At 40.2% G+C, this 12,441-nt stretch overlaps 2 protein-coding genes across 3 annotated transcripts; one reads left to right on the top strand and one right to left on the bottom strand.

The window, feature by feature from the left end:
* The first annotated feature begins 2,808 nt into the window (after window positions 1-2,808).
* LOC105190695 (transmembrane protein 245) lies at window positions 2,809-7,743 on the top strand. 2 transcript variants are annotated; one of them, XM_025306837.1, is made up of 9 exons: window positions 2,809-3,561; window positions 3,735-4,745; window positions 4,856-5,017; window positions 5,090-5,288; window positions 5,369-5,553; window positions 5,629-5,729; window positions 5,823-5,840; window positions 5,970-6,272; window positions 6,655-7,743. In XM_025306837.1, the coding sequence occupies exons 1-9, from the start codon at window positions 3,046-3,048 to the stop codon at window positions 6,839-6,841; spliced, it is 2,682 nt and encodes an 893-aa protein (XP_025162622.1). In that variant the 5' UTR covers window positions 2,809-3,045; the 3' UTR covers window positions 6,842-7,743. The 2 variants fall into 2 exon arrangements, with proteins under 2 accessions (XP_025162622.1, XP_011151880.1); XM_011153578.3 differs by lacking the exon at window positions 5,823-5,840.
* Window positions 7,744-7,946: 203 nt separating this feature from the next.
* On the bottom strand, window positions 7,947-12,395 carry beta-Man (beta-mannosidase). Its single transcript, XM_025306836.1, is given in 11 exon segments — window positions 7,947-8,347; window positions 8,571-8,774; window positions 8,855-9,069; window positions 9,198-9,626; window positions 9,879-10,605; window positions 10,848-11,115; window positions 11,186-11,391; window positions 11,462-11,793; window positions 11,912-11,941; window positions 12,080-12,214; window positions 12,289-12,395. Coding segments are annotated over 10 exon segments (2,808 nt in total). The 5' UTR covers window positions 12,183-12,214; window positions 12,289-12,395; the 3' UTR covers window positions 7,947-8,053.
* Window positions 12,396-12,441: the final 46 nt, after the last annotated feature.

The raw sequence follows: 12,441 nt of genomic DNA, 5'->3' as shown, positions 1-12,441 counted from the left end.
TATAACAATACTTTATAAAGATTTAGTTGTTAGTCAAGACGTATTAAAATATATACCAGGTTATAAATTTAACCAAGATCACGTTGAATTGTTATTTAGCTCTATACGAGCTCATGGAAGTTCTAACAATAACCCGACGGCTCGGCAATTTAAAGCCGCTTATAAAAAAATTCTTGTCCATACAGAGATCACAGAGACAGCAACTGGTAATTGCATCCCGTTAGAAATAATTTCAATACTACATGTTTCTGCGAATTCTGCAACTATAATAAATCAGTCAACTCCGAAATCACGAGTAATAGATGATAGCAATCATGAAGATAGCAACGAAAATTTACCTCTTTTGCTTGATACAATAACGCTTTCAGAATTTGCAACGAGAGTTATAGCTTATATTGCAGGTTTTGTTGTAAGACATTTAGAAAAAATTCTACATTGTGAAACTTGTATCGAAGCTCTTACTGGCAACGAAACACATATCGAATATTCTTTAATTAATATTAAAAATCGTGGGGGCTTAAGATTGCCTTCACACGATGTAATTGTAATTTGTACTAAAGCTGAAATTGCAATTCGTTTAGCTTTGCGTGAAAGTGGCGATAAATGTTTATAAAAAAAATTTACAGAAATTTATCTCTTGAATCAAGTTTTGCAACGTCTCATTGAAAATAGAAATATTTTCTCAAATATAGAAGAACATTCTCGTGATCAAACAATTTTAGAAAATCATGTGTTTCATTTTATGAGAGCAATCGCCTCTAAATATATTAAAATAAGATTACATTTTATAGGGCGTAATATACTTCGTGATAACATAAGTATAAGGCAAGCATTTAACAAAATAGTTTTGTTTAAGGGACAATAATTCTAGTAAACAATAACTAACAGTAACATTACACTCATGTTCTAATTTCTAATTATACAATATCATAATGTGCATCCTACGTAACAGTTACATCTTGAGTAGAAAATTATAACATTGTATTGTGTTACTGGTAGTTTTTGCGTTTACATTTATATTTCTTTTATGTTAATAAAAAGTAAGACATGCGTTATAGTCTATAACTATAACTATATTATAAAATTATAATTTACTTTTATAATTATATTATATTTATAATGCAATTTTTATTTTGTCATACGTTTTGTATATTTCATAATAAACCATACATAAATTGATTATATTTTTGTTCTCTGAAATTACTTTTTCTCACAATGCATCAAATTCAATTTATTATTTTTATTCATGTGAAAGTTGTATTTCCAAGACGTTACAATAGATATTCCATGTAATCACCGTCACTGCTGTCGCCATCTTGGTAGTTCATATACGTTACAATAGACTTACACTCCCCTTTCCTCTTAGGCTTCATGACCGGAGAAATATGCTCCCTCCAGATATTCCTACCTCCATGGTGCATTCAGTACTACAACCGCTCACTGAACGCTCAATGAGCTTTTACATTTGATTGGTATATTCTTTTAGATTTAAAAATATACACCAATCAGATGCAAGAGCTCACTTAGCGCTCAGTGAGCAGTTGTAGTACTGAATGCACCCATTGATGCCAGATGCAATATATTGCGACGCTACAGCGCATGCGTGAGAGACGTAGAGCTCTATGCCTATGGTTGCGTTCAGAAAACAAAGCGCTCACTGAGCGCTTAGTAACTATTGGTCCTTACTGTTAGATCCTTACATTCAGACCAATAACGTTGACGAATTACTCAACCGTTATGTAACCGTTGTGTTTTCTGAATGCAGCTAATGGCTGCATTCAGCAGACTCAACAGTTGGACAACATTACTAGATTTTCCATTGAATCTCGCTCCTGATTGGTAAATACTTCTGGGTCTATGAAGAATCTAAAAGAATGTTCCAATCACAGACAATAATCACTAAGCGCTCTCTGATCACTTTATTCTACTGAACGCGGCCAATCCTTTATAACCGAAGATTCCCGATCTGTCATAGAAAAGCTATTAGGTAGTACGAATTATTATAAGCATCAACTTTCCTGTCTTATCTATTTTCTTTTTCTTGCTTACGCCTTTCTGTGTCTATAAAATTATGTAGTACCACCACAGATTTCTGCATAACGCATAATACTCAACGCATAAGAGAATCAACCAATCAGAGTTCTTCATTTTTGTCCTGAGGAGGGAAATGAAAAAAACTAATTGGTTTATTCTCTTATACGTTATGTATTATGTGTTATGCAAAAGCCTGTGCTCTTGCCCTTAACCCGTAAGATAGGCGAGGGAAGTTGTGCTGAAATGCGGGGGGCGACTGTGCCTTAAGCCAGCGGCACACGGTGCTTGTTTTCGTGTTGGATTGCTTGCTGGATGAAAATACTGCAATCTGATTGGTACATTTTCGAAGATGGATGGAAATGCACCAATCAGAACGCAGTATTTTTATCCAGCAAGCAATCCAGCACGAAAACAAGCACCGTGTGCCGCTGGCTTAAGTTTCATTGGCTACAATAGTGGGCATATTCAGAGCGTGTGATGCAACGACTTGGCTGTTACTGGCAAATAGTAAATGTAACAAAATGATAAGAACTATTTACACTGACAGTATTTTGCAGAGGTTATGCATGTCTTTTTCTCATAATTTCACACACAACTTCATACACATCTATGTATGTATCAAATACTTACACACGGCACAACCACCAATTAGATTTAGGCACAGTTTACCTCGTCGCACCGTCCTGCAATGGTTATCCTCCTGCAACTCTATGCTCTGTCCCTATATTCCTATGTCTATGGCTCGACGTCATCTCACGCATGCCCTATAGCATCGCAATGTATTGCATCTGATATCACTGCCTTACATTAGTCCTGATATCAGCTGATTCAACAGTGTTAGTTGAATGTGTTGAGGGAGTACATCGCAAAAACGGGTTTCCCCGCTTTTTTCGACGAGATGCGCTTTCTCGTCGTTCGCATCCACGGACACATGTCGGGAACGATTCAAAACGCGAATTAAATAGTGCACCCAAAAGTATATGGGTTATCATTTCTAATTAATTATATATTATGGATAACGCGCGCTCTCCGATGGATAACCTGCTCAACATGCTGTCAGGTTTCAGTGCGGGTCATGAAAAAGGTCTGAAGCAGGGAATCTATAATGCCGCCGCGCTCTTCATGTTGTTCCTGGCCTTGGCAGCAGGATACGGCCTCTACATTATATTGAGCCCCTTCCTCAAGCCTTTAATCTGGGCTCTACTATGTGGCTCTGTCTTGTTCCCATTCAAATACTCATTAGCCACAACGGTGCAGTCATGGTTCACCAAAGTGGAAACATCGCACACTCCTTTGATTGTTAACATAAGTCTGTTGCCTGTGCACATATTTGATAATGTCTCTGAACGCTTGGGTTCCTTCCTCTGGGCAAATGTCAAATATATCATTGGGATGTTGCTACTGCTGTTGATGGTTTTAGGCATATATCATTATATCCCTACTGTAATGACATGCCTGGATTGCAAGATATTTTGTGCGTTTGCAGCTGTCTCAGAGTTCTTCATTATGACGTGCAATATTTATACGGTAATTCATGCTGTGTTTATATTAAATTCGATTATTTTAGTCGGTGATGAATTTGCCCAAATGCCTATTTATTAGTTAAAGCGCTAATATTGCTAATATTCCACATATTCACCTATACTATAAAAAATACCATAATATATCACCAAATGGCTCAATGGGGTTTCATCTTGTAGGTCTCCACAATATTCATCGGGCACCTGATGATTCTATACATCTACTGGACACCTACAAACTCTGTTCGATTTTGCTATACGTCTTTCGTGATATGGCTCATTATTAGCATGTACTTATCGAGCGGAGCCGGCACTTACCGAGTCTACGTGTTCACTGTCTTGCAAATCTTGTGCGTTATAGGATTCGTGTACGAGGTATTGTCGATCATGGAGAATCAAGTGTTGGACAACAATAGACATTTGACGTTCTCGGAGGCCGTACGCTTAGCTCTGATAAATAATCCAACGGCTAGTTCGCAAGAAGACGAGAAAGTAGCCAAATTGAAGAGCGAAAAGCACGCGAACGATATTCCAGAGGAAGAGAGCACGAGCACCGCTCCTTCTGGAGAGGAGACGAAGAGACTAGAGCCCGTCGATGTCACAAGAAAAGAGAGCTTTACTCCTACTATGACGAAACTCGGCTTGAAGTCGATGTCTTTAGATACGGACGCTACTGGCTTGTCGTCCACCAGTAGGCTAGCTCGTAAACTTTGGCCCGGATACAACGTATATTTCGCGTCACCGCGCGACCGTTATTTGCTGAGCAAGCTGAAGACTGAGTTCCGGACGTCGATGGACATACAGGACAACAAGGTCGACACCGACAAGTACATGTATGCGGCGGTATACGCGTGTATCGGTATGCTCCTCTGGAAACACTTGTGGATCACGCACATCTTAGTGATCCCGGTGGCCTACTACATCGTCAAACAGCTAGGCGGTTACTTCGGCTTTTGGGACACGATATACAGGCACTACAACGCGATGGCAGGAGCGGTCAAAGCGTGGTGTCTGGAACGTCATCAGGCGCTTTTACCCTCCAACATCAGAGGCCTCTATAAGATGCTCGTCATTGTGGACGAGAAAGTTAGGGATACCTTGAAGGGTTCCGTCGACGCGGTGGCGACCATCGCCGTGATACTCGGGCTTATCATCTTCACCACTTGCGCGTCTATTTTCATCACTATACAGGTATAAATTCAAACTTTAGAACTTGCGCCTATACTTCGTACATGCTTCTTTCTGTCTACCAATTGCTTACCAATTTCGCAATTCTCTTTACCTGATTCCACTTTCGCCAGGTCTATGCAGAAGGTTTACACCTGGTTGAGGTGTCGGGAGAGATTCTCAACTCCTTCATGAACAAATCCGACATAGACTGGGTGCCGGAGAAGTGGGAAGAATCCGTCAACAGCGTCCTGGACAATGCTTACACCTACGGACGAACTGCCATATCGGACGGTGTAAGATTCTCTCTTCCTCATTCTTCCTTAAAACCTTAATGATTATTTACCGGTTCTTACCCGTAATTTCAGATTCGACGTCTCATGAATGATTTGGAGCCAGCAAAAGCCGAGCAGATAGAAAAGAAGGTCTTGGAGCTCTGGGACCGTCTCTACCAAGCGTGGATGATGTCGAACGAGACCGACAATATCATTGGTCCTACCGTGGATATCACATCCGCGTATAACGCTTGGGAAAGCCTGAAGGATAGCATCGGGAAGACACCCTTGCGTAAGGCATCCTGATCTCGAAGAATTGCACACGCGTGGAATGCCGTGCGAACATTCCACGTTTAACGTTTTCTTTTTCAGAGATGTTCAACATGACCAGTATACAAAATTTCGTCAAGGAGAATATCGGTATCTTAATGTCGGTGCTCGATTCCGTTTGGAGTATCGTCAGAGGTAACATGTCTATTATACTGACGATTTTCACAGAGCTGTTTTACGTCGTGCTCATGAGCGGATCGGCGGTCCTTAATTTCGTACTCAGCACGGTATGTGCTTTGTGAAGCTTGTCTTAATTTCATTTTGAAAGGAAGGGAGAAAGTACAGGAGATCCTTCGTTTCAGGTTGTGTTCTTTACGACTCTGTTCTATTTACTCAGCTCCAGCGATAAGACTTACAAGCCCATCGAATTGACGACGACGTACAGCCCGATTAGTTGTCACAGGTAAATTTCCGAGTATCGCGTCGACACTTCTTATTACATGCTTGTAGAAGAGATTGTCTTCAAACTTTTATGAGAACATTTACTTTTAACAAGCACGCCGCACGTAGAAGGGTGAGTTGGCGTGTGATACGTCAGAGTCAATGTTAAATTCGTTTAGTCGACACTGCTCTGCAGAAAAGGAGACGAATTACTCCTCGTGAGTGGAAGGTGCACATGAAGCAGTGAGATCGCTTTGTCCAGGTTTGCCGTAGCGCTGCAAGAGGCGGTGATCGAGGTATTCGCGGCTACCTTCAAGCTTGCTTCTTTTTTTGGCATGTGGACATGGTTCATACACAACTTGTTCCAAGTGAAGATTGTCTACTTGCCGTCGGCCTTTGCGACTATGCTGGGCGCGGTGCCCTTCTTGGACGCATACTTCGCCTGCATCCCGACCACCGTAGAACTGTGGTTCACCCGTGGCTCAATGATCGCCATCCTCTTCTTCCTCTTCCATTTTCTACCGTGCAACATCGTGGTGACGGAATTCTACAAGGAAATTAAAGGGTAATCGCCTTGCGGTGATGCATCTTTTGCAAATGCTTGAAAGTGACTCGTTGCTTAAAACGCCGTTGTTGTTGTAAGTTACCTTTTCTGCCGAGCAACGAATCGGTAACGGCATTATTTATTAATGCTTGTTATCAGGTCAAAATTGCTCGTTGCTTAAAACATGATGAGAAAAGTAGCAAAAATTGTAACGGCTCTTTGAGAGAACAGCAATGGAATTATTTTTCAAAATAAGTGACGCAACAATAACCGGTTACTTTTTTGAGCGGGTAACGAATAACAGCAACGAGTTACTTTTAGAAAGCAAGTTTTTTTGTTGAGAAATAATTTAAAAAAATAACAATCCGCATTTCTCGTTTACATACCCCATTTACCGTTTTAGTGGCGGGCATCCTTATTTAACGGGCCTGTCGATAGCAGGCGGGATCTTCTGTTTAGGCGTGGAAGGAGCGATATTCGGTCCTCTATTACTCTGTTGTATCATGGTGGCTATTAACATGAGTCGACGTTACCTGCACTCGCCATCGTCCGCCATGGAAAATAGGACGGTGTACCTCGAGACGCCATGATGCGAGTCCAAATAACGTTACGCTTATTCGCTCTAATAAGACTAATACTTCAACTATACAATATCGCGAGCTACTGGCATAGCTCTGGCTTTCTCGTTGTATAACGATAAACGCTATATTGAGCGCGCATACACATTTAAGGCTAGTTGTTCCAACTTCTTGTTAAGTTAACTGATAGTTAAATTTTATATTTATCTTTGTTTTTCCTTTAATTTAGACAAAAACAGAAACATATGATATAACTATACCATAGTTAACTTACCAAGATATTGGAACAACCGGCTTTTAGACACATATAGACACGTACGATGCGGATACAACTTGCGCTTTGTATATTCTATGTGATGAGATGCGTGCAATGTGATTGCTATTTGTACCTAAGGAGGAATCTCAGCCTTATGTTTATTATTATTAAACTTAAAAAAATACACACACGCGCGCGCATATTTGAAGTAATATATTTCTTTATTTATTATAAGCATTTTCTTTCTTGGATGAAATATTCAAGTTTCTTCTGTCAACGAATCTCAGATCAAGTCACGAACTTTTCTACGAAGTCTCATGATTTTCGTAATTCTCATACATTTTTTTTATGTATTTTTATGTATGCCCCATTACCAATTATTATATAGAATAGTATTTTTTATATGTTGCGTTTCTCGGTGACGATACGCATGTTTTGTTGCAATATGTATGTATCGTTTCAATTCATGTAATAATTGTACTAGTTGCCAGCTATTAATTATTTACTAGTTGTATTTGGTTGTGTGTGTATGTGTAAGAAAACAAATGTCGATATATCGACACAACGTTAACTTCACAGATCTAACATGTTATTTTTTACGTCAAAGAAAGGTGTATATACCAGCCAAAGATTGTAGTAATAAATTTTCTCAACGTTACGCCGCGTGTGTCAAGTTCCAAATTACAGGAGGAGATAAAGTAACTAAAGCGATGTCTGACTTGTTGTCTATGATAATCGGCGGTGCCGTAATTATGCTTGTCTTTCTTATTGGATTAGAGGTTTATTTGCATTTTGATAATTATTTTCCATCGAGAACAGCCTGAGAAGAAACAACATTCTGATTCCACTTTGGGAGAATTTATCTTTTCAGCACTCTTGAGAGTTCAATACTTTAGATAAATTGTTATTTCGTACAACATGTATGTAATATATCACATAAGGAGGAAGCTTTAAATGTCAACGCACGATTAATGTGCATTTTCTGTTCCGACGTCATCAGCCAAATCTTCCTGTGCATTGTAAATACCGGACAATGTGGTCATTTTTATATTGTCGCGCAACAATTCCACCGTGGTCGCTTCGTGGGCGTGGAAAATGACTTCTTTCCGTTGCTCGAACATGTGAAAACCATTCTCGGAGAAACGACCGCGTATGTTGCCCACTTCTAACCAGACGAACAGCGCTATATTGTCTGTCGTTAATATAACTTTGAAATCCGGATAATTGAACACTTTTCCAGGTAAATAATTCTCGATTCTCATCTGGAAGAAAATTAATTAAATATCACCAGTAAATATTAAATATTTACTAGAGGTAAATTAGTCAATAAATAAAAATCTGAATAAAATTATTAGGTCTGAAAGAAAAGTTACGCGTCCAGTGGTGATGTTTTTCTAAGAACGTCGTCCTTAAATTGATTTTGTGACACAGAAACACATCGAACGCAATTGCTACACTAATTGCTGTATTAATGGGTTTGCTTACGGTGACATTAGCCACTGCTATATCCACATTTTTCAAGGCGGTGGGATAGACATAATTAACCGGTGCGATTAGAGACCTGGATTCATCCTTGAACGACAAAGTGACTACGCAAGATTTCTTGGCGGTTTGAAACGAGCCACAACCCGCTTGAGAGAGAAATACATCGAACCAGAAGGTTGTGATTCGTACGGCTTTGTTCGGTGGCTGAAAATATTAATATAGTCTATATAAATCTGTGAACATGTATATAGCTCACGTGTATGAGAACTTTACTGTCAATGTACCACGATGATGTTGTGGTAGGACTTTGTGTATATGGGTGTCATAGATTTCCAGTTGTAAACGTGAATATCTAATTGACAATTCGTCAGCCAGTACAATCGATCGGATACAACATATATCGTGAGCTCATCGGAGCTCATCAAACGGGGTGTAACAATGATGGGTGCAAAAAAGTCCTTGGCGTAGTAATGAAGCATTTTCCAACGACCTTCAATATCTACAAGTACAAAGCAAAGGGATTTTCGGAGTAAGAACAAGCACAGTTACAGTTGAAATTTCGTTGAGATGTTCTCTAGAATAATTTCTCTCGTTCTAATTTTGAAGTATCGGTGCCTTTGATTATACCTATGGAGGACCATGAGGGTGCTTGCCAGACATCGTTCAATTGCCAATAGAGAGCTCCCATCGTCATGCCCTCACTGACAGAATTCACCTCGGATTTGAGTTGCCTGTATCCTTCCGTTTCTATCTTTATAGAGACTGCCTGATTGACCTGGCTAAGGTATACGTAATTCGCAAAATTTCTCAAGCTGTCATTACTTTGCGGCACAACAAAGTTCTGCGAGATCAGTAGTTTCATGAACTGATTGCCCATTGGCAGATGTTGTCGGTGTTTGACGAATTCGCTGTCCAAGTCGAAATCTCTTGCTGTTTCTACGGCGGTTGCTACCGTGTATATTGACGGCCAAGATTGAAATCCGTACTCTGAGCAGAATCTTGTTCGGGGGTATTGACTGACGTCCCATCCGTTTCTTATATAGTTGTAATAATGAACTGGAAGGGAATGTTTAATGCTGTAATTACCGAGATCGCGCAAAATTAATGATAATGATGTACGATAATCATAGGAAAAGAGTTTAAATAGAATTATTCTATTCTTTCGTTTCTTCTTTGTTACTTCTATCGTCGCATTTCTTCGCAAACTTTCCGACGAGTTGCACAGTTTTAAGCTATGAAATCTGTTCTTCCTCGCGGGCGAATTGATATATTAATGAGTGTTAATTACACATTCCAATGATACGTTACCGTCACCGTAGATATTCGAGTAGGGATCTACTCCCGTGTAATTATATATCTCCTCGTACACTCCATTACCCGGACTAGAGACGAGGAATGGCCTCGTGGGGTCTAGTATCTCCACTTCCCTCTTTATCAAGTTCACGTAAAGTTTCACGTAATCCGTCTTATATATCTCAGCAGAGCCGGTGCCGTACCAATTCCCATAGAGTGCCGCCTCGTTCTCGTTGTTGCCGGCCCAGAGCACGATGCTCGGGTGATTCTTCAGACGTATCACGTTCTGCACCACTTCCTCCTTCACGTTCCTCAGGAACGAGTCGATCGTGGGATACATGGCGCAGGCGAACATGAAGTCCTGCCAGATCATGATGCCATATTCATCGGCCAAGTCGTAGAACAAGTCAGACTCGTAGACCCCGCCGCCCCAGACCCTCAACATATTCATGTGTGTCTCCTTGACGGAAGACAGCAAGTGCCTGATGGTTTCCTCCTTCGCGCTCAATTCCGGGAAGATGCTGGCTGGTATAAAATTGCTGCCTTTCGCGAAAATCGGCACACCGTTCACGCGGAAGTAGAAGCTTCGACCCTTCTCCAGTGGTTCCTCCACCAATTCCACCGTCCTGAAGCCTACGTGGATCTCTTTCTGCGATACATCGTAAACCGTTGTCGCCGTAGTGGACAGAGTATACAACTGTTGCTTGCCATAGCCATTCGGCCACCAAGTTTCAACGGCATCCTGCGGAAGGAAAGCATAGTCAGACTGTATCATGGGATTAATTTTTGCTTTAAATCAGATTAAATACATACTTAAATAAAATGTTGTTTAGATAAAGACCCTTATGATATTAAATAAAATGGAAAAATAATTTTTCTAGAAATAAGGTTTAAATCAATTGGAGAGTAAGCGTCCTCCATTTGAAGGGTAAGTGACGTAAATTTCGACAAAGATTTCATTTTCCGCAATGTTTTTGCGCTTACCACAGGCACCGTAAGTTGGATGCTAAAATTCGCGTATCTCTTGCTCGTGTCGAGCCTAATTTCGCTAATGTTGCTGATGACCTTGTCATGCGAAATGTGCAAAGCCGATGCGGACGTGACGACGATGCTCTGAGCCTCGTTGCTTCTGCTCTGCGTTATCTCAAGGAATATCGTGACGAGAATGTGCCAGGCGTCATTCTCCCTGCATATATCAGCTGTGACGTCGTTCATCATTATGTCGTTTACGGGAATCAACTCGACGTCCTTCCTGTAAACTTCTCTCATATGACACATGGAGGATGGACGAAGTATAGGTAAAAAAGTCGGTTCCTAATTACCAAATGCCGATTGAGGGAAAAGCGGGGCCCCAATCCCACGAGAAGCTGGCTTGCATCTTACGTATATGGTTCACGTGGCATACCCCATTGTATTCCTTAGGTACGCACACCGGTCGTACGATGTAGCTTTTCTTCTGCTCATTGTACAAGTTCTCTGCCACTTTGACAGCCGAATGAAACGCGACTCTCAGTATATTCTGTCCTTCCTGCGAATTCCGAATTAACGATGTGCATTATCGGAACGTGTACTCTCACGTCCGCTCACAACCTACTCACCAGAATGTGGTCCGTCACATCGAAGGTATACCGCAGGAACATATTCGAAGTCTCGCCGATTGCATGGTCGTTAAGAGTGATGTTGGAGAAGGTGTCAAGAAATCGTTGCTCACTGAAAAAACGTGCGATTTAAATTTCTTCCTACAATTGCCAGATTGCCAGCTTTGTCTTTGACTCGAATTTACCGATGAATTCTTTAGTGTAGGTCACAGATTGATTCCCGACCCAACGATTATTCATATCATTCGCCCCCAGTAGATTGTCCTCTATTATGTTATCCATGTACAAATCTGTGTAAATTCCTCCAGGAACAGTCCCACTAAATCTGAGGTCTGTGAAGCATAATAATCATGGAATCAGTTAATGAATAAAAATATGAAGGAAGATATGTTAAAAATTATAAAAGGATCATGTATATTAAGTATTAATAAAATCAAGCTCTAAACTTACCACTGTTGCATCCTTTAGAGAAACTTTCATCTAAAGAAAATATTTTTACTATAATTTTAAACAATATGAGAATGTACTGTTGTGCCATATGGCCAATATATGAGCCAAGAAAGGAAGAAAAGAATGGCAAGTTAATTCTTGGCAAAAGTGATATCTTGTGGCACTTACCACAGCCATTGATAGTTCCATTCCATATACCACTTAGGGTTATGATTTGACACTTTACACCAATTAAAGATGAAATGCATAATACCAAAGTGAAGAACTTCATGTTACCTGGTAGTGGATTGCTGGTCCGGTATGCTGGTAAATAATTATCTAAAGCAAAAATAACTGACAACAATTAATTTAATGAACGTTTTGTGTGTATTCTTTACCTTACAAATTGCACATCAAGTTTCCTGTAAAAATTATGATAAACGAACAGTAACTCATTCGAGCAGCAGTTTCGTACTATCTTTGACGCAGAAGTACATTTTATAATCTTACATTGATTATCACTTTCGATAAAACCAAAAGTTTATTCTATA

This window comes from Harpegnathos saltator, unplaced genomic scaffold (genome assembly GCF_003227715.2).
Source record: "Harpegnathos saltator strain DR-91 unplaced genomic scaffold, Hsal_v8.6 scaffold806, whole genome shotgun sequence".
Lineage (NCBI taxonomy): Eukaryota > Metazoa > Arthropoda > Insecta > Hymenoptera > Formicidae > Harpegnathos > Harpegnathos saltator.
Note: the sequence above shows the minus strand (reverse complement) of the source record. Positions and strands in the feature narration are given on the sequence as shown.

Coding starts and splice junctions, on each gene's coding strand:
- LOC105190695 (XM_025306837.1), top strand. CDS start 3,046: ATGGATAACGCGCGCTCTCCGATGGATAACCTGCTCAACATGCTGTCA. Junction 4,746..4,855: donor CTATTTTCATCACTATACAG/GTATAAATTCAA, acceptor CACTTTCGCCAG/GTCTATGCAGAAGGTTTACA. Junction 5,289..5,368: donor CATCGGGAAGACACCCTTGC/GTAAGGCATCCT, acceptor TTTCTTTTTCAG/AGATGTTCAACATGACCAGT.